The sequence below is a fragment of the Dendrobates tinctorius genome, unplaced genomic scaffold (genome assembly GCF_039654945.1).
Source record: "Dendrobates tinctorius isolate UK_male_01 unplaced genomic scaffold, ASM3965494v1 ptg000094l, whole genome shotgun sequence".
Classification (NCBI taxonomy): domain Eukaryota; kingdom Metazoa; phylum Chordata; class Amphibia; order Anura; family Dendrobatidae; genus Dendrobates; species Dendrobates tinctorius.
Window position 1 is genome coordinate 2,892,849 of NW_027361762.1, and position 23,089 is coordinate 2,915,937.

The 23,089-nt window shown below is 45.4% G+C and overlaps 1 protein-coding gene across 1 annotated transcript in view; it reads left to right on the forward strand.

Moving 5' to 3' along the window:
- Positions 1 to 23,089, forward strand: part of LOC141098685 (cytochrome P450 2D17-like) — a 225,095-nt gene that overhangs the window by 160,105 nt on the left and 41,901 nt on the right. The window contains exon 4 of the mRNA XM_073586649.1: positions 8,552 to 8,709. Coding sequence (XP_073442750.1) covers positions 8,552 to 8,709 — 158 coding nt within the window. The remainder of the gene's footprint in view (positions 1 to 8,551; positions 8,710 to 23,089) is intronic.

Consider the following 23,089-nt stretch of genomic DNA (forward strand, 5'->3'; position numbering starts at 1 on the left):
TGTCCGTCCCAGTCGACTGGACAGTCGCCTGCGAGACAGCTTTCCAGGCGCTCAAGATCGCACTTTCTAGCTCTCCTGTTCTACAGGCAGCCGACTTCACGCGGCCGTTCGTAGTGCAGACCGACGCCAGCGACTTCGGCCTAGATGCTGTGCTCAGCCAGGACGACACTACGGGCCATGAACAACCCGTTCTGTATCTGAGCCGGAAGCTCCTGCCGAGGGAAGTGGCCTATTCCATGATGGAGAAAGAATGTCTGGCAATTGAGTGGGCCCTGCAGCATCTGCAGCCATACTTGTACGGACGTCAATTCACCGTTGAAACAGACCACAACTGTTGTGAGCTCATTTTCTCGTTCACCTTTGATGTCCGATGAACTCCCTCTGCTGGTGAAAGGAGGTGGTGAAACTGATTTGGGTGGGAGAAACCTGTCACCTGAACAGGTGGATTGCGATTGGACATCCGGAATCTCTGAGTGGACATAGGGCAGCCGACGCCCTGTAGGGTTGCTGGTGATTTCTCTGCTCTGAGCTCTGGCCTCCAGTTCAGTTCCTGTCTTCTAAAGCTAAGTTTTGCTCTGCTTTTGTTCCATGAGATTTTGTCTGATTTGCTTAGTTTTGTGGTCTGCTAGCCCGGGCTGGGGCTCTGCTGAATTTCCATTTTTGTCCCTGATCGGTTAAATCTCTTTTGCTCTGTCTTCAGAATATATCGGAGTGCTGATGTAGGGATTTTGAAGTCTAGTGACTTCAGGGCCGTTTTTCCTATCAGACGTGTTGGGACATTTTTGGTAGGGTTTTTTCGGATTGCAGCCAGCATCTTTTCTGTCCTTTCCTATCTAGTTAGTTGGGCCCCATCGTTTGCTCTACCTGTCTTTGGGGTCTGCTCTGGGGCAGTTTAGATTTCCCCTTTCTTTCTTTAGGCTTATTTAGTTCTCCGTCTGTGAAGAGGTGTCTAGGACCACCGTAGGAACGCTCCACGGCTACTGTTAGTTGTTGTGAATAGGATCAGGGGTCTGCAATCCGCTAGCTGCCAACCTCTCCGGTTTTCTGGACTTAGCTTGCATTTTTCTTTTTTCCTCCTCCGGTGACTCATTCATAACACACAACCCCCTCAGCTGGTTACACACGGCCTCTGGGATGAATGGGAGGTTGCTTCGCTGGAGCCTCGCTCTCCAGCAGTATCACTTCACCATTTGCCACAAAAGAGGCAGGGACCATGGTAACGCTGATGGGTTGTCCCGGCAAGGAGAGGGTGCGGAAGGGCGCATGGGGGAACACAGGAATGTGATACCCCCTAGCGCCCTCTAAAGCAGGGAGGTGTGATGAACAAAGCAGGATTTAGTGCTCCAATGTTGAATAGCAAGGTCTTTTAGTATGATAATGAGATAAAGCCCAAAACAGAACTTCAAAGTTGCGTAGGAGCCTCATCAGCATGGGGCAGGAAGGTGCCTGGGGGCCTCAATTAGAATATACCTGTCAGCTAGACACAGAAATACACATCCATTGTCTCTCCCTGCCGCCCCAACTCCCTCCTAGGATCATGGATTATCTGCAGGGAGCTACAGGGTGGAGATTATTAGCCCACCCTCTGACACAGGGGGAGGGACCTAGTGTGCTTAAGAACTAGCAGCCCATGGCAGAGAGTCACTCTCACAGAAGAACCAGACGATGATGATCTAAGAAGGAACTGGGGACAGATCTGCCAAGGGGAGCAGCGGCCCATGCTTTGGGGTCTGTCCGACAACTAAGATTCTTGTACCTGTGGACTGCAGAGCTCCCGGCACCCACATGCAACCTACAATCTGGTAAATTGACCTCCAGCTTAACCCCTTAACCCCCAAGGGTGGTTTGCAGGTTCATGACCGGGCAAATTTTTACTATTCTGACAACTGTCCCTTTATGAGGTAATAACTCTGGAACGCTTCCATGGATCCTGGTAATTCTGACAATGTTTTCTCATGACATATTGTACTTCATGTTAGTGGTAAAATTTCATTCATATAACTTGCGTTTATTTGTGAAAAAAATGGAAATTTGGCAAAAATTTTGCAAATTTTGCAATTTTCTAACTTTGAATTTTTATGCCCTTAAGTCACAGAGATATGGCACAAAAAACTTAATAAGTAACATTTCCCACATGTTTACTTTACATCAGCACAATTTTGGAACCCAAATTATTTTTCTTAGGAAGTTATAAGGGTTAAAATTTGACCAGCGATTTCTCATTTTTGCAACACCATTTTATTTTAACGGACCACATCACATTTGAAGCCACTTTGAGGGTTCTATATGATAGAAAATACCCAAAAGTGACACCATTATAAAAACTGCACCCCTTAAGGTGCTCAAAACCACATTCAAGAAGTTTATTAACCCTTCAGGTGCTTCACAGGAATTTTTTGAATATTTAAAAAAAAATAATAATTCAGGTTCAATTTTTTTATTTTACTAAGGGTAACAGGAGAAGTTGGACTGCAAAAGTTATTGTGCAGTTTGTCCTGAGTATGCTGATACCTGATATGAGGGGGGAACCACTGTTTCGGCGCATGGCAGAGCTCAGAAGGGAAGGAGCGCCGTTTGACTTTTTCAATGCAAAATTGGCTAGAATTCAGATCGGACACCATGTCACGTTTGGAGAGCCACTGATTTACCTAAACAGTGGAAACCCATTTTGGAAACTAGACCCCCCAAAAAACTTATCTAGATATGTGGTGAGAACTTTGAACCAACAAGGGCTTCACAGAAGTTTATAACGTACAGTGGTACAATTAAAAAATCATATCTTTTCCACAAAAATGATCTTTTCACCCACAATTTTTATTTTCCCACGGTAACAGGACCCTAAAAGTTATTGTGCAATTTGTCCTGAGTATGATGATACCCCATATGTGGGGGTAAACCACTATTTGGGCGCATGGCAGAGCTCCGAAGGGAAGCAGCGCCATTTGACGTTTTTGGCTGGAATTGAGATCGGACATCATGTCGCGTTTGGAAAGCCCCTGATGTACCAAAACAGTGAAAACCAACCACAAATGACACCATTTTGGAAACTAGACCCCTCAAGGAACTTATCTAGATGTGTGGTGAGCACTTTGAACCCCCCCAGTGCTTCACAGAAGTTTATAACACCCGGGCGCGAAAATAAAAAAATTGTATTTTTTCCACAAACATGATCGTTTAGTCACCAATTTTTTTATTTTCCCAAGGGTACCAGGAGAAATTGTACCCCAAACGTTCTTGTCCAATTTGTCCAGAGTACGCTGATACCCCATATGTGGGAGAAAACTACCGTATGGGCACATGTAGGGGCTCGGAAGGGAAGTAGTGACGTTCTGGAATGCAGACTGTGATGGAATGCTCTGCGGGTGTCATGTTGCCTTTGGAGAGCCCCGAAGGTACCTAAACAGTGGACACCCCCCATAAGTGACACCATTTTGGAAACTAAACCTCCTAAGGAACTTATCTAGATGTGTTGTGAGCACTTTGAACCCCCAAGGGCTTCACAGAAGTTTATAATGCCCAGGCATGAAAATAAAAAAATCATATTTTTTCCACAAACATGATCATTTAGTCCCCAATTTTTTTATTTTCCCAAGGGTAACAGGAGAAATTGGACCCCAAAAGTTGTTGTCCAATTTCTCCTGAGTATGCTGATACCTCATATGTGGGAGAAAACTACTGTATGGGCACACGTCGGGGCTCGGAAGGGAAGTAGTGACATTTTGGAATGCAGACTTTGATGGAATGGTCTGCGGGTGTCATGTGCGTTTGGAGAGCCCCTGATGTATCTAAACTATTGAAACTCCCCACAAGTGACCCCATTTTGGAAACTAGACCCCCACGGAACTTATGTAGAAGTGTGGTGAGCACTTTGAACCCCCAAGTGCTTCACAGAAGTTTATAACGCCCGGGCGTGAAAATAAAAAAAACATTTTTTTCCACAAAAATGATATTTTTGCCCCCAATTTTTTATTTTCCTATGGGTAACAGGAGAAATTGGATCCCAAAAGTTGTTTTGCAATTTGTCTTGTGTAGGCTGATACCCTATATGTGGGGGTAAAACACTGTTTGGGCGCATAGCAGAGCTTGGAAGGGAAGGAGCACCATTTGACTTTTTTAACGCAGAATTGGCAGGAATTGAGATCAGACGCCATGTTGCATTTGGAGAGCACCTGATGTGCCAAAACAGTGGAAATCCCCCAATTCTAACTCCAACCCTAACCCCAACACACCCCTAACCCTAATCTCAGCCCTAGCCCTAACCCTAGCCCTAACCCAAGCCCTAGCCCTAACCCTAACCCTAATGGGAAAATGGAAATAAATACATTTTTTTTATTTTATTATTTTTCCCTAACTAAGGGGGTGATAACGGGGGGTTTGATTTACTATTTATGGCGGTTTTTATGTTTGGCAGCTGTCACACGCTAAACGACACTTTTTATTGTAAAAATAGTTTTTGCATCACCACATATTGAGAGCTATAATTTTTCCGTATTTTGACTCACCAAGTCATGTGAGGTCTTATTCTTTGCGGGACGAGTTGACGTTTTTATTGGTACCATTTTCGTGCACGTGACATCTTTTGATCGCTTTTATTCCGATTTTTGGGATGCAGAATGAACAAATACCAGCGTTTCATGAATTTCTTTTGGGGGGTGCGTTTACACCGTTCCGCATGCGGTAAAATTGATAAAGCCTTTTTATTCTTCGGGTCAGTACGGTTACAGCGATACCTCATTTAGGTCGCTTTTTATGTTTTGGCGCTTTTATGCAGTGAAAACATTTTTATACAAAAAATAATTATTTTTGCATCGCTTTATTCTGCGAGCTATAAGTTTTTTATTTTTTCAATGATGATGCTGTATGGTGGCTCGTTTTTTGCGGGACAAGATGACGTTTTCAGCGGTACCATGCATATTTATATGCGTCTTTTTGATCGCGCGTTATTGCACTTTTTGTTCGGCGGTATGATAATAAATCATTATTTTTTGCTTCGTTTTTTATTTTTATTTTTTAAGGGGTTCACTAAAGGGGTTAACTAATGGGACAGTTTAATAGGGCGGGTCGTTACGGATACCAAATATGTGTACTTTTATTGTTTTTTTTTTATTTCCAAAAAATGAATTTATTAGGGAATATATATTTTTTTTCAATTTATTCAGCGATTTTTTTAAAATTATTTTTACACTTTTTTTTTTAACTTTATTACATTGTCCCAGGTGGGACATCACTGTCCTGTGACAGATCGTTGATCAGTCACATCACAGATCACTGTGACAGATCAGCAATCTGTCACAGGCACTGCTGCAGGCTTCCTCCTTGCCTGCGCTTTGCAGCCATGAGGAAGCTAGCTCCCTGCAGGCCACCGAAGGTCCCCGTCGCTGCACATTGCGCTGCTGTGGGGGGCTCAGGGAAGCATGGAAGGAGCCCCCTCCCTGCCGATGCTTCCCTTTAACCCACGGTACACCGCAATCGTGTTTGATCGCGGTGTACAAGGGGTTAATGTGTCGGGGGCGGTCCGTGACCGCCCCTGACACATTGTGCCAGGTGTCAGCTATGATAATCAGCTGACACCCGGCCGCGATCAGCGGCGCTCACCATGTGGGCACCGCTGATTGCTGTGACGTACTATCCCATCCCTGGGAATTAAGTCCCAGGGCACATGGATGGGATAGTATGTCACATGACAAAAAGGGGTTAATATCTCTAAGTCTTGTACCCGTATTGTTATATTTTACTCTGTCTGCAAATCCACTGTAATTCCATTGTATAGCTTACTGTATATTTCTGTAATTATCTAGTGCACCCTTATGGCAATTAAACCATAAAATTAATCTTGGGCTGATGCATTTACTCTGATTACGAATCTTAGAATACCCAGCGGGTAACAGGACATCCTCCCCGGCGGCCATTTGCCCTAGGTGCAGTTCCCTTTCTGACCTGAGACACGAAGGGGGCGCCGGAGAGCTGTGCCTGTGTAGTTACATCACATTGGTGACGTGGGAGGAACGGGTCCTGTTCCTCCACAGTCACAGCATACATTCTTGCAACAGCTCGCATTGATGTGCCATCCTGGATGAGCTGCACTACCTGAGCCACTTGTGTGGGTTGTAGAGTCCGTCTCATGCTACCACGAGTCTGAAAGCACAACCAACATTCAAAAGCGACCAAAACATCAGCCAGAAAGTATTGGTACTGAGATCTGGTCTGTAGTCCCTACCAGCAGAATCACTCCTTTAGGCTAGGTCCACATTGCATTAAGGGCATCCGTTTAACGGATCCGTTAAAAGGATGCACTAACGCAGATGTCAGTTTTGACATCTTTTGTGCCCTAGCACTAACGGTATGCGCTAACGCATGGTAGCGAAATACAGGTCTATGCACAGCGAACACGTCCGTTCACTGTGCTCTCGACCCGACACACCCGAAAACGCTGCAGACCGCATTCTCGGGTGCGTCTTAAAGTATCGCATCATCACTAACACATGCCGATTTCGGGATGCGTTACTATTAATGCGGCCAATGGGTGCGTTAACGCATCCATTACATAGCGTTAGTGCCGCTATGTAACGGATGTGCTCAACTCATGGCCCCTAACGCAATGTGAACCACCCATTATTGAGGGTGTCTTGATAATTGCCAATTATTTCCATCTGTTGTCTATTCCATTTGCACAACAGCATGTGAAATTGATTGTCAATCAGTGTTGCTTCCTAAGTGGACAGTTTGATTTCACAAAAGTTTGATTTACTTGGAGTTATATTCTGTTGTTTAAGAGTTCCCTTTACTTTTTGTGCAGTGCAATTGCCCTGAAATGTTTTCATTTCCTGTTCTGTCCAGATGTCACCGTATCCCAGAATTCCAAGCGGAGGAAGTTCACAGACCGCCATATTGGGACACCCAAGTGATGGGTGTCTCAATATGGAAACTGCTTCTGATACCAACCTATTGCACAGTACCGCCAGCGGAACATCGTCGCACCACACACACTCAAGCGGAGGAAGTTCACCGACTGCCATATTGGGACACCCAAGTGATGGGTGTCTCAATATGGAAACTGCTTCTGGTACCAAGCTATTGCGCAGTACCACCAGCGGAACATCGTCGCACCACACACACACTCTATACAGTACACACCACACACTCACATGCAAGTAGAGGAAGTTCACCGACCGCCATATTGGGGCACCCAAGTGATGGATGTCTCAATATGGAAACTGCTGCTCGTAACAACCTATTGCATGGTACCACCAGCGGAATATCGTCGCACCACACACACACATACACATACACACTGCATACGACAGACGCACCACACACACTCACACACAGACTCACACACTCACACTTACATTCACACAGTCACACTCACACAGTCACACTCACATTAACGCACTCACTTTAACGCACTCACATAACACACTCACACTCAAGCGGAGGAAGTTCACCGACCACCATATTGGGACACCCAAGTGATGGGTGTCTCAATATGGAAACTGCTGCTGGTAAAAACCTATTGCGCGGTACCACCAGCGGAACACCGTTGCACCACACGCACACTCTATACGCCATAGGCACCGCACACACACTGTATACGCCGTATGCACCACACACACACTGTATATGCCGTATGCAACACACACACACACACTGTGGAAGCCGGTCACATTAAAGGGGTTTTCCCACAAACAAAAGTTCATTTTAAAAATTGTCTGTGTCTGACCGTGTACGGAGCATACCACATCTCCTGGGCAGGGGAGGAAGCAAATGACAATACTGACATTGCAGCAGGAGATCACAGAGGATTCATTTTGTGAGGTAAAATATTTCACTGACTGTTTTTAAACAATATTTTACCTCTGCCCAGGAGATGTGAGCACATAGGGGGAGAGATTCTCAACACTGCAAAGCCTGCCCCCATCGTGACATTACCGCCCTCCTGATGCGATAGCATCGGGCTTCCATCTAGATATATATATATATGCACATGCATTTTTTCAAGTTACTTAGATATGCATCTATAACATGATACATTTTTCCTACTAGATTTGTCAAAATATGTTCTGTTCCCGAGAATATTTTGCTAACAGACATAATCAAATCTTATTCACTAATACATTTTTTTCAAAATAGGATAAAAGAGAAATAGGAATCTATATTACAGCACTATAGCCTCCATGGTCTTATGATACCTAAATATTGATCTGTAATGAAAACTTTGCCTGTATTGAAACACAAACATAAAACATGATTTGGTCATTTTTAATTGCCAAAAAGGCAAGAGTCTACTACACAAAATGTTTGCTCAGCTCATGGGCTCATGATGAACGTGGTATGGGGGTTATAGAAGAGGCGTGAGCAAGAATGTCTGGCAGGACTTACATCTTCTTTTATCTTTTGGAAAAATTAATTTATAGGAGAAATCTTTAAACTTTATGTTCCCAGTTCTTTAGGAAAATAATTCTCAGTATCATGTTACCTTAATGTAAAAACCTCTGACCTTGTACATGCAATTTCACATAATACATTTCTATCATTATTGTGTTTTCTACAGATCAGTTTGATCCAACTTACTTCATAAACAATGCTGTTAGTAATGTGATCTGTTCTATTACATTTGGAGATCGGTTTGAGTACAATGACGAAAAATTTCTACGACTTTTACGTCTCTTTAATGCAGTCTTGAAGGCTGAATCCGGGGTCTTGGCTCAGGTAATTAAACAGCTTTAATGTAACGTGCACTAATATCTTCTTTCTGAAAAAACCAAGGTAGCCTTTTCATAGAGGAACTAAACTGGAAATATAGTGCTACCTATTGGATGTAGCAATAAAAGTTAATATTTACACTTTAGAAAGTCATACCTCATGACCTGGGGTAAGAAGTCAATTCATTGCACAAATGTATGCACAACTGGAGCAGCAGTATCAGGTTGAAAATCATGTAGTGGAAAACTGTTTGGAAAGTTTTAGGAGAAACGCAAAAGGTTTCACACATTTGCCAGTTTTGATCAAATCAGGGAGTCGATTGATCGGAGACAAGGGCACACAAGCAGGGTCTCTTGGTGTACTGGCTTGCCTGATCTCAGAAGCCCAGTCATAAGTTATTATTACAAGCACAGAGATAAGACATTACCTAAGACAGAAGATATTTAAGTTGAGAAAAACAAAATCGTAAATTATGGATTCTGTCAAAAAATTCCTTTCTAGCCAGTTCTAAACAGCTTACTATATACTTTCATAGACAAAAGAAATGTTGTATCCACACAAGTAAAGAAGCAAACTGCACGACTGACACTTCTGTAGCACAATCTCAGATAGGTGTATGATTAAGCTGCCAGCATAAAAACCTGGACCTTCAGGTGCCCACCAAGAAAACAACAATACTGAAAGTCCTTGTGAGAAAAGAAGAGTAGGTGGCACTAACCGGTCTGTGAAATCCAATTTTTATTGAAATGATTAAAACATCTTCAACGGGAGAATGGGAAATGGAGTGTACTAGCAAAGACGGTCGTTTTGCGCTATTGCAAAAATGTTTTATCATAAGTGCACATTCTTTTGTATTGTTTCGTCAATGTGGTGATCGGGGAGTTTGGGGGAGGAGTGTATTTTCACACAGGTATTTTATTCTCCATCATTTCCCCTGACCTTATGGCCCATAGAAGCACAATAGCACGAAACAGCAGTCGTCACTCATATACTCCATCTCCCAATCTCCCGTTGAAGATGTTTTAACCATTTCAATAAATATTGGACTTCACAAACTGATGAGTGCCACCTATTCTTCTTTTCTCACAAGGACAAAAGAAATGTTGAACACATGTGAGCAGGCTGGCAGATGCAGTGACAGACAAGAGGCAGACCAAGGGTTAACAAGGTTTTACTTAAAAGCGTGGTACTCCACGCACGGAGATAGGCAAAATGTGAGGTAACAGGCTGTATCGGGAATACAGGGCTTTGGTTGGGAGACTCAACGGTGGAGTAACAAGTAAAATCGTTCTTTAAGGAGTCACTTCTCAATCAGACGTCTTCCTGACAGAAAAGGTCCCGAAGTGGATGATGACGCCAACAGCCATTGGCACAATGTAGATCCTGTGGGTCCTGATGAAGGCGACGATTAGTGTTGAGCATTCCGATACCGCAAGTATCGGGTATCGGCCGATACTTGCTGTGTCGGAATTCCGATACCAACTTCCGATATTTTTTCAATATCGGAAGTCGGCATCGGAATCGGAAGTTCAAAGTTGATTGACAGCCTGACGTCATCATGATGCGCGGTGTGTGCGCATCATGATGCGCCGTCATTTCGGGCCTTCCGGGGGTCTCTGCTGGCCTGCCGGGGGGCTGTGTGGACTGCCCGGGGTCTGTACCGGCCTGCCGGGGGGCTGTGCCGGCCTGCCGGGGGGCTGTGTGGACTGCCCGGGGTCTGTACCGGCCTGCCGGGGGGCTGTGCCGGCCTGCCGGTGGTCTGTGCACCCTGTGGGGGTCTGTACCGGCCTGCCGGGGGGCTGTGCCGGCCTGCCGGGGGGCTGTGCTGATGTCCGGGGGTCTGTGCAAGCATCGTCCGATGGGACTATAAGTCCCATCTGGCGATGCCTGCTACCATGACAGTGATTGACACATTAGCCAATGATGGGACAGTAGTAGTCCCATCATCCGGCTAATGTGTTAAATGTAAAAAAAAAAAAAAAAAATACTACATACATACTACATACATACTACATGCATGCTACATACATACTACATGCTACATACATACTACATATATACTACATGCATGCTACATACATACTACATGCTACATACATACTACATATATACTACATGCATGCTACATACATACTGCATGCTACATACATACTACATACATACCACATATATACTACATACATACTACATGCATGCTACATACATACTACATACATACTACATACATACTACATGCATGCTACATACATACTACATATATACTACATGCATGCTACATACATACTACATGCTACATACATACCACATACATACTACATACATACTACATGCATGCTACATACATACTACATGCTACATACATACTACATATATACTACATGCATGCTACATACATACTACATACTACATACATACTACATATATACTACATACATACTACATGCATGCTACATACATACTACATGCTACATACATACCACATACATACTACATACATACTACATGCTACATGCTACATACATACTACATACTGTATATACTACATGCATGCTACATACATACTGCATGCTACATGCATGCTACATACATACTACATACATACTACATGCTACATACATACCACATATATACTACATACATACTACATACAATACATTCATACAATACATACATAGACATACAGTACATATAACATAGAGTAACATACTTACCAATACTTGTCACATTGTTCCCCGAAGCCATTGTCTTTTACGGAATAAATATTAACATAACAAACCACAAAAATACTCACCCACGATCCGAAGCAGTCCACGAGTGTGTCCCACGACGATCTTGGGTAGAGAACGGCAGCATCAGCTGATGCTGCCGTTCTCTACGGGCTGCAGGAATCCAATGACGGAAGGTAGGTATCCTTCCGCACTGTATTCCTCCGCCACTTAAAAAAAAAAAAGTCCCTAGTCTCACTTTATGCCATTGCTGCGTGGGAAATTCCCACACAGCAATGGCATAAAGTGAGACTAGGGACTTTTTTTTTTTAAGTGGCGGAGGAAAACAGTGCGGAAGGATACCTACCTTCCGTCATTGGATTCCTGCAGCCCATAGAGAACGGCAGCATCAGCTGATGCTGCAGTTCTCTACCCAAGATCGTCGTGGGACACACTCGTGGACTGCTTCGGATCGTGGGTGAGTATTTTTGTGTTTTGTTATGTTAATATTTATTCCGTAAAAGACAATGGCTTCGGGGAACAATGTGACAAGTATTGGTAAGTATGTTACTCTATGTTATATGTACTGTATGTCTATGTATGTATTGTATGAATGTATTGTATGTAGTATGTATGTAGTATATATGTGGTATGTATGTAGCATGTAGTATGTATGTAGTATGTATGTAGCATGCATGTAGCATGCAGTATGTATGTAGCATGCATGTAGTATATATGTAGTATGTATGTGGTATGTATGTAGCATGTAGTATGTATGTAGCATGCATGTAGTATGTATGTAGTATGTATGTAGCATGCATGTAGTATATATGTAGTATGTATGTAGCATGTAGTATGTATGTAGCATGCATGTAGTACATATGTAGTATGTATGTAGTATGTATGTAGCATGCATGTAGTATGTATGTAGTATGTATGTGGTATGTATGTGGTATGTATGTAGCATGTAGCATGCATGTAGTATGTATGTAGTATATATGTGGTATGTATGTAGCATGTAGTATGTATGTAGCATGCAGTATGTATGTAGCATGCATGTAGTATATATGTAGTATGTATGTAGCATATATGTAGTATGTATGTAGCATGTAGTATGTATGTAGCATGCAGTATGTATGTAGCATGCATGTAGTATATATGTAGCATATATGTAGTATGTATGTAGCATGTAGTATATATGTAGTATGCATGTTGCATGCATGTAGTATATATGTAGTATGTATGTTGCATGTAGTATATATGTAGTATGCATGTTGCATGCATGTAGTATATATGTAGTATGTATGTTGCATGTAGTATATATGTAGTATGAATGTAGCATGTATGTAGTATGTAGTATGAATGTAGCATGTATGTAGCATGTAATTTTTTTTTTTTTTTTTTTACATTCAACACATTAGCCGGATGATGGGACTACTACTGTCCCATCATTGGCTAATGTGTCAATCACTGTCATGGTAGCAGGCATCGCCCAATGGGACTTGTATTCCCATCGGACGATGCCTGCACAGACCCCCGAAGCCTGCACAGACCCCCGGCAGGCCGGCACAGCCCCCCGGCAGGCCGGCACAGCCCACCGGAGCCTGCACAGACCCCCGGCAGGCCGGCACAGCCCCCCGGCAGGCCGGCACAGCCCACCGGAGCCTGCACAGACCACCGGCAGGCCGGCACAGCCCCCCGGCAGGCCGGCGCAGCCCCCCGGAGCCTGCACAGCCCCCCCGGCAGGCCGGCACAGCCCCCCGGCAGGCCGGCACAGCCCACCGGAGCCTGCACAGACCACCGGCAGGCCGGCACAGCCCCCCGGCAGGCCGGCACAGCCCCCCGGAGCCTGCACAGCCCCCCCGGCAGGCCGGCACAGCCCCCCGGCAGGCCGGCACAGACCACCGGAGCCTGCACAGACTCCCTGGCAGGCCGGCACAGCCCCCCGAAAGGCCCGTACAGACCCCAGAGAGGCTGTACAAGGCAAAAACAGGGTTTTTCTTATTCCGATACCGGAAGTCCCATAGACTTGAATGGGACTTCCGGTATCGGAATCGGCGATACCGATACTTTTTTTTAAGATCGGCCGATCCATTCCGATCCGATACTTTGAAGTATCGGACGGTATCGCTCAACTCTAGCGACGATACATTCCCGGCTGGCAACGCTGAGTCTTTGAAGCATTCCGCGGAGTCCTCAGTAGGAAGACTACTGTGGACGTCAAGGTATAGGTCACGGTCCTGACAGAGTTTAACGGGGCTTGACAATCACACACCGGGGGTTTAGGGAGCAGTACCCGGTCACAGTTCCAGTCTCTATCAGGCAGCACATGCACAGCACTGACTGTTATCGAGTGGTTGGCACAGCTATGTCTGGGTGTTGTCCTGCACACAAAGGGCTTCTAGTCAGATTCTCTGTCAGGCATCACAAAAGCTACCCCAACTGTAGCGGAGCGGTTGGCACCTGGATGTGTGGGAGCCAACCTGTGCACAGCGGGCTTCTCGTCAGAGTCTCTGCGGTCGGTTTCTGTCATAGCTAGGCACGGTTCTGCACTGCTCACGGTCTCTGACACAGAAGCTCTAACTCTCCTCAGCCACGCGCTGCTCCTTTCAACCCATTCTCCCTGCACCAGTGCGCTGTGCTGCCCCTGGTAACCCTTAGCCACGCCCCTTGTCAGCTCGTATCTAGATCCGTCCGGTTGCTTAAACTTTCCCCCGGACAACAGCGGAGACAGCCAGACAGTCCCGAACCTGGCACAAGAAAGGTACCCCCAGCCCAGTTTCTCTTCTTACACTCCCCCTCTCCTTGTGCTCGCCATTCCACTGGCAAGAGTTCTTGTAGTAAGCGTTGGCATTCTTCCATTTCCTGGATGACCCGCTGCCAAATTTAAAGATCTTGATTATATCTGTTGGGGGTATACCGGCTGTTGTGCGTTCAGTGCGTCATAAATCAGAATGAGTAAAAGAATCTGATGTGGTGGAGTCAGGTAGAACAGGAGCCCAAATCCTATAGAACTGCCAATTCAGGAGCTTCAGCCCCCTGTTCCTCTTCTGAGTCAGCATGGGGTAAATCTAGAAATTCTTCTCCGTCAGAATCAACAACTACAGGTGAAGCGTTTCAGGGGTACTTGGTGATTCTTCTACTTGGCCAGGATCCTTTGAGAGGCATGGACATAGCATGATCTGATGTACCACCCGAGTGGGAGCGTCTTTTTCACCTTCCAGCTGGATCTCATAAACGGGACCCTCAGAGCTCATTCTTCGCTTCAACCGGTACGGGGTCTTCTCCCACTGGTACTCTAACTTGCCTTGGGGATGTTTATCTCAGACTAGTATACGATCTCCGACCTTGAGAGCTGTCCCTCATAGAGGAGCTGTCTGCATGAGTCGATATAATGTTTGCAAACAATAACGATGTTCTCGGACCCAGGTAGACACCGGCGTCCGTGAGTAGTCTTCCTCTGGGTCCAACTTTAGCTCAGTGATCTCTCGCCCCGGTCGCCAGAATAGCAAGGTGTAGGGCATGTACCCAGTGGTAAGATGTACTTGGTTATTGTACATCCAAACCAGTTCAGCCAAAAACTCAGGCCAGCGTACTTTCATGTCTTCCTCTAACGTCCTCAACATCTGTATCAAGGTTCGATTGAACCGTTCACAGGCTCTTTTTCCATGGGGGTAGTAAGGCGTCATTCGGGATTTCTCAATTTGGTGCATGCAATGTAGTTCTTCCATCACTCGCCCTTGAAACAGGCACATTGATCGGTTTGAATTCTCTTCGGACAGCCATAAAGTTGGATGATATCCCTACAAATGGTCTGAGATGCTGATTCAGCATTCTGATCTGGGTTGGAGTCACCACAGCAAATTTGGCGAAGGGGTCTGTCATCACCAGCTCATAATTAGATAATCTATCATCAATACCTCCAGGGGAGCAGAAGTTATGATGGTTTGCATTGGTGATCTCTGTTCAGGAGGTTTCGCTAACTCACATCTCCTACACTGCCGACAGGCTTCCTCTACAGCAGCTGTCAGTCAAGGATGATAAACTACCTTTTGTAGCCACCGAAATGTCATCTCCTGTCCAAAGTGGGCCCCTCTTCGTGGGCCTCCATTGCCACCTTGTGGAGCAACATTTCAGAGAGCACCACCTGCCAAGTGATTCCTAGCTCTTGACTTAGTCGAATCTTTCGATACAAAAGGCCATTCCGCAGTTGGAGTCTTTCCCACAGTCAAAGGATCTGCAGAGTTCCTGAAGACAGAGCATCTCTCTCTTCTTTATTGGGGAGCTGTTTCAGGGCCACCCACTGTCTTAACTGAGCGAGTTTTAACTGAGCAAGTTTGTCCCTGCATAGCTGCCATTGTCCTGGTGGAGTGTCGAAACTTAGGGATTTCTTCAGTCTCCAGCTCTTCATCCTGGTTGGGACCAGGTCGCTCATGTGTCACTCTGGATAAGGCGTCTGCGTGGTTGTTCTCAAGTCCTTTCCAGTAGGCGATCTTATACTGATATTTTGCCATCTGGGCCACCCAATGCTGCTCCAGTGCCCCTAGTTTCACATTTTCCAGGTGAGCTAAAGGATTGTTGTTGGTGTGCACTAGGACTTCAGACCCAGACAGATATTCAGCAAACTTCTCAGTTATGGCCCACACCAATGCCAGCAATTCTAATTTAAAGTAACTGTAGTTATCCAGGTTTCGTTCAAAGTCATGGAGAGACCGACTCCCATAAGCGATAACTCAATGAAAGGTAAACTTTATACCTCCGATCACAGCTGAGCACTCCTGCTGTCTTTTGACAGCGTGGGAACAGCGGCTTTCTTACCGGCGGGGAGGATTTCACTGGTATGGAGGATATGACAACATGTCAAACACTGTATTGTCGGAACTTCCATTCAAGTGAATGGGGTTTGGGTCCACTCTGCTGGATGACAGGCTGTATGGACTCATCATTCAGCCTGCCATCTAGATGTAGCAGAGCCAAGTGTGAGGTCACATCTGGCTATCCTTGACTTTTCTGCAGCAAATACGCTGCAAGAAAAGTTAAGCTGCGTATTTGTAGCATTTTTCCACCATCCATTCAAGTCAAGGAGTGAAAAACCCTGAAAGAAGTGACATGCTCTATGTCCAAAAAACGCTGCAAAGCACAAAATCCTGCAGACAAAAAAAAAACAATGTGTGTGTATGAGATTTCTGAAATTCCATAGACTTTGCTGTTAATTGAAAAAGCAGCTGAAAATTAGCATAAAAAATGGCAAAAACACCCAGTGTGGACATACCCATAGAATGCTGTGTCAATGATAAGCGCATATGGGTCGCCCTCCCAGAGCTGTGCGGTTCTCGGTACCGGGCCGGTGTCAGCGGGATGTGTCACAGCATCGGTGACCCGGTCTGTGGCCCCGGGAGCCCAAGCAATGGCGGGGAACGGAAATGGTGGAATGTAGTTAATGGAATAGTTTGTGACGCCACCTGTGGTGTTCGGCAAGGGAGGTGTTAAGCCGACGCTGCAGACAGATCCTCCGGGACAGATGGTGTGGTGCAGCAATGATGTTATAGCCCTCCACAGGCAGGGCTGTTGTCCCAGGGCAGGATAGGTGAAGAGACACTTAGATGGTGTAGTGTTTGGCGCAGGGGATGTAGCAGTACCAGGCGGACGGACGCAGGAAGGAATGGAGGACACCAGGGCATGTAGTTCCAAAGCTTTACTCACAGTCTGTAGTGCCTGCTTTTGTGCCGTGTCCTCCAGGTCAGGGACTCAGTCAACCTCCAGGCAAGATGGAATGCTCCCTTCCAACACTCCGCCAACTTATGTGCCTTTTCTGAACATCTCCTCTATAGCGTCTTTAAGTGTGAAGATCTCCTAGTACTGAGTTACACTGGAGTTCCTCCTGACAGATGTTCCCAAGAACTCTACTTGTATGGCAGACAGCTGTAGCCTGCTTCGGGGACTCTCTACTCCTGAGTCCCGGCACTCTATCCAAATTGCTGTTGTGCCCCCAAGCCTTAGATAGGAGTAGTGCATTTACAGCCCACTACTCCACCGGTGTCTGCTGCAGAACCATTAGTGTCCATACAACCTCGGGGACCAGGCCCCGGCCTTGTGCTTAGAACTTCTAGGCAGGGTTCTTCCTCTAACCCACGTCCTCTGTGTTCCCTTTCACTCCTACGTACCGTACTTGTCTTTCCCTCCTATGGAAGCTCAGGCTTTGGTTCAATGTCTTTCCCCTTCTTTCCTTTCCCGTGCCAGCTGGCTCAGATCACTGAGGCAGCTGCAGCACTCCTTCCTCCATCCCTCTTCCAGGGATCCCCTCTCCTCTCCGAGTGGCTTCCTCTCTCAGACTCTCCGTCTGACTGACTGACTGACCCCAATCCTAAAACCTTCACGCTCTTTTATGTGTATTTTCAACTCCACCCACCTCCTAGCTCGTTTAGTGTTCCAAGCAGGGAACCACCAAAGGTGCTCTGCTTCTCTCTAAGCAAGGAGCCGCAATGTGGTTTTGCTGAACTACTCTATTGTGTGGGGTGCGAATGTTGGAGCATGGTCAGGAGCCTCCAACTTACCTGGATGGTGGGGCACCACACCTTAGGAGAAGGTGCAGTACCTATGTGGCGACTGAGCCTCAGGGGCGCCACATACAGTGGGGCAAAAAAGTATTTAGTCAGTCAGCAATAGTGCAAGTTCCACCACTTAAAAAGATGAGAGGCGTCTGTAATTTACATCATAGGTAGACCTCAACTATGGGAGACAAACTGAGAAAAAAAAATCCAGAAAATCACATTGTCTGTTTTTTTTTCATTTTATTTGCATATTATGGTGGAAAATAAGTATTTGGTCAGAAACAAAATTTCATCTCAATACTTTGTGATATATCCTTTGTTGGCAATGACAGAGCTCAAACGTTTTCTGTAAGTCTTCACAAGGTTGCCACACACTGTTGTTGGTATGTTGGCCCATTCCTCCATGCAGATCTCCTCTAGAGCAGTGATGTTTTTGGCTTTTCGCTTGGCAACACGGACTTTCAACTCCCTCCAAAGGTTTTCTATAGGGTTGAGATCTGGAGACTGGCTAGGCCACTCCAGGACCTTGAAATGCTTCTTACGAAGCCAATCCTTCGTTGCCCTGGCGGTGTGATTTGGATCATTGTCATGTTGAAAGACCCAGCCACGTTTCATATTCAATGCCCTTGCTGATGGAAGGAGGTTTGCACTCAAAATCTCACGATACATGGCCCCATTCATTCTTTCATGTACCCGGATCAGTCGTCCTGGCCCCTTTGCAGAGAAACAGCCCCAAAGCATGATGTTTCCACCACCATGCTTTACAGTAGGTATGGTGTTTGATGGATGCAACTCAGTATTCTTTTTCCTCCAAACACGACAAGTTGTGTTTCTACCAAACAGTTCCAGTTTGGTTTCATCAAACCATAGGACATTCTCCCAAAACTCCTCTGGATCATCCAAATGCTCTCTAGCAAACTTCAGACGGGCCCGGACATGTACAGGCTTAAGCAGTGGGACACGTCTGGCACTGCAGGATCTGAGACCATGGTGGCGTAGTGTGTTACTTATGGTAGGCCTTGTTACATTGGTCCCAGCTCTCTGCAGTTCATTCACTAGGTCCCCCCGCGTGGTTCTGGGATTTTTGCTCACAGTTCTTGTGATCATTCTGACCCCACGGGGTGGGATTTTGCATGGAGCACCAGATCGAGGGAGATTATCAGTGGTCTTGTATGTCTTCCATTTTCTAATTATTGCTCCCACAGTTGATTTCTTCACTCCAAGCTGGTTGGCTATTGCAGATTCAGTCTTCCCAGCCTGGTGCAGGGCTACAATTTTGTTTCTGGTGTCCTTTGACAGCTCTTTGGTCTTCACCATAGTGGAGTTTGGAGTCAGACTGTTTGAGGGTGTGCACAGGTGTCTTTTTATACTGATAACAAGTTTAAACAGGTGCCATTACTACAGGTAATGAGTGGAGGAAAGAGGAGACTCTTAAAGAAGAAGTTACAGGTCTGTGAGAGCCAGAAATCTTGATTGCTTGTTTCTGACCAAATACTTATTTTCCACCATAATATGCAAATAAAATGAAAAAAAAAACAGACAATGTGATTTTCTGGATTTTTTTTTCTCAGTTTGTCTCCCATAGTTGAGGTCTACCTATGATGTGAATTACAGACGCCTCTCATCTTTTTAAGTGGTGGAACTTGCACTATTGCTGACTGACTAAGTACTTTTTTGCCCCACTGTATAGCACTGGACTAGTAGAAAGATTCTCAGGGGAGTCCCTCCAGAGATCAGATCTGAGAAGTCTCAGGGGTGCAGCAGTGAGTTTGCTCCCTGACTAGCACTGTGTACCTATACTGTATATGTTGAGCAATGTTCGGGCTGAACATTGCTTAGCATATACAGTATAGGTACACAGTGCTAGTCAGGGAGCAAACTCACTGCTGCACTCTTGAGACTTCTCAGATCTGATCTCTGGACAAGACAAGCAGTTTCATTCCCTAGCACTAGAGACTGACTAATATGCTAATGATGAATACTCATGGCTGAACTGGGAGAAGGAATCCCTCTGCCAGTCCAGTGCTGAACAGTGTAATAAGGGCTTTATTACACTGTTCAGCACTGGACTGGCAGAGGGATTCCTTCTCCCAGTTCAGCCATGAGTATTCATCATTAGCATATTAGTCAGTCTCTAGCTCTAGGGAATGAAACTGCTTGTTTCATGCAGTAGACACCATTTATTCCTGTAAGAAGCGCTTAACACACACACAGTATTAGCCCAGTGCCAGTCAGGGCACAGACCAACTAAATCCCTCCCGATACAAGCCCAACACTGAGCAGTCAATGTGCATCCGACACTGTGATTGTACTTATACTTTCTATGTTGAGCACTGCTGACAATGCTAACACTCCACAATAAATTATAGAGATGTGAATATATATTTATTTATTATGCTTTGCTTATATAGCGCTATCTTATCCCGCAATGCTTTGCATACATTATCATCACTGTCCCCAATTGGTCTCACAATCTAAATTCTCTATCAGTATCTCTTTGGAGTGTGGGAGAAAAACGGAGAACCCGGAGGAAACCCACGCAAACACGAGGAGAACACACAAACTCCTCCTTTTAGGGTCCTATGATTTTTTTTTCAACACATCTGGCACAAATATAAAAATATACGCACATAAACACATGCATACCCCTAATGATATATACAGCGTGTATATTTGCTATGCGTATATACACACTGCTCAAAAAAATAAAGGGAACACTTAGACAACAGAATATAACTCCAAGTAAATCAAACTTCTGATTGACAATCAATTTCACATGCTGTTGGGCAAATGGAATAGACAACAGATGGAAATTATTGGCAATTATCAAGACACCCTCAATAAAGAAGTGGTTCTGCAGGTGGGGACTACAGACCAAATCTCAGTACCAATGCTTTCTGGCTGATGTTTTGGTCACTTTTGAATGTTGGTCGTGCTTTCACACTCGTGGTAGCGTGGGACAGACTCTACAACCCACACAAGTGGCTCAGGTAGTGCAGCTCATCCAGGATGGCACATCAATGCGAGCTGTGGCAAGAAGGTTTGCTGTGTCTGCCAGTGTAGTGTCCAGAGGCTGGAGGCACTACCAGGAAACAGGTCAGTACATCAGGAGACGTGTAGGGGGCTGTAGAAGGGCAACAACCCAGCAGCAGGACCGCTACTTCCACCTTTGTGCAAGGAGGAACAGGAGGAGCACTTCCAGCGCCCTGCAAAATGACCTCCAGCAGGCCACAAATGTGCATGTGTCTGCACAAATGGTTAGAAACCGACTCCATGAGGATGGTCTGAGTGCCCGACATCCACAGATGGGGGTTCTCACAGCCCAACACCATGCAGGACACTTGGAATTTTGCCACAGAACACCAGGATTGGCAAATATACCACTGGGGCCCTGTGCTCTTCACAGATGAAAGCAGGTTCACACTGAGCACATGTGACAGACTTGACAGTGTGTGGAGACGCCGTCGAGAGCGATCTGCTGCATGCAACATCCTTCAGCATGACCGGTTTGGCAGTGGTCGCGAGAGGTTGCCTGACTGCCATTAGGTACCGAGATGAGATCCTCAGATCCCTTGTGATACCATATGCTGGTGTGGTTGGCCCTGGGTTCCTCCTAATACAGGACAATGCTAGACCTCATGTGGCTGGAGTGTGTCAGCAGTTCCTGCAAGATGAAGGCATACACAATACTGAGCATCTTTTCCTTGTCGTGAGGCATTTCCACTGAAGTTGGATCAGCCTGTAATTTGATTTTCCACTTTGATTTTGAGTATCATTCCAAATCCAGACCTGCATGGGATATTCATTATGATTTACATTGATAATTGTTTTATTGTTCTGAACACATTCCACTATGCAATGAATAAAAAATTGCAACTGGAATATTTCATTCAGAGATATCTAGGATGTGGTATTTTAGTGTCCCCTTTATTTTTTTGAACAGTGTATATATATATATATATATATATATATATATATATATATATATATATATATATATATATAAAGCTCAATGTGGGTGTGTATGTATGTATGTGTGTCCGGGATTGGCATCCGCACCGTCTCAGCTTCAACCACAAAATTTGGCACAGTCATATGTCTGGACCCCGTCATAGGCTATGCTGTGAGGCGAAATTTTAACCCTGCGCGATCCAATTCACCAAACAATTTTACCCCTATCTACATAATGGGGAAAAAGTATATGTATGTATTGGCATCTGCACCGTCATAGCTACAGCCACAAAATTTTGCACAGTCACACGTCTGGACCCCGAGAGCGTCATATGCTATGTTGTGAGGCGAAATTTTAACCCCACGTGTTCCCATTCACCAAACAATTTTGCCCCTATCTACATAATGGGGAAAAAGTGAAAGGAAAAGTGTTGGAGGCAAATTGACAGCTGTGAGATGTGAACAAGGGGGACTTAAAGAATGAGAGTGATGGCGCCAAAGAGTATATACCGTACAGTTGCTAAGGTGGAGCCCTGACATGGGATACTCACCACACAGGGGGATTTGAACACACACATTCAAAATGCGCTACACACTACCACGTGCTTCAACACATATACCACCCTCAGCACACATTTCAAAACTTGCCATGCTGTCCCAGAGCTGTTTAAAAGATGAAAAATGAGCTGTGATTGGTTGCTATCAGCAACAGTTTTCTTTGTAGACAGTTGTGGTAACTGAGGCCTATTATTCTTATCATTTCTATGGTGTTATCGTCCTTCTGTAAAGCTGGAAATAACACAATTTATTACCATGCCAACACAGACCACCCTCTGACACAGACTGCAGGGGGAGCCCAGTATCACACAGGATAGGAAAAGATACACAGCTCAGCAGTCAGTATCACACAGGATAGGATTAAGGGGGTTTTACACTAAGCGATATCGCTAGCAATATCGCTAAAACGTCACTGGTTTTGTGACGTTATAGCGATATTGCTAGCGATATCGCTATGTGTGATACTTACCAGCGACCGGCTCCCCCGCTGTCCATCGCTGATCGCTCGAGAATGTCCGGCTCCATTTCTCGTCGGGCGCTTCCTGCTTAGACTTCCTGCTGTGACGACGAGCGACGCGTGGACGCGGGCGGGAGGACGTCAGGATCGCTGTGTGTGAAAGG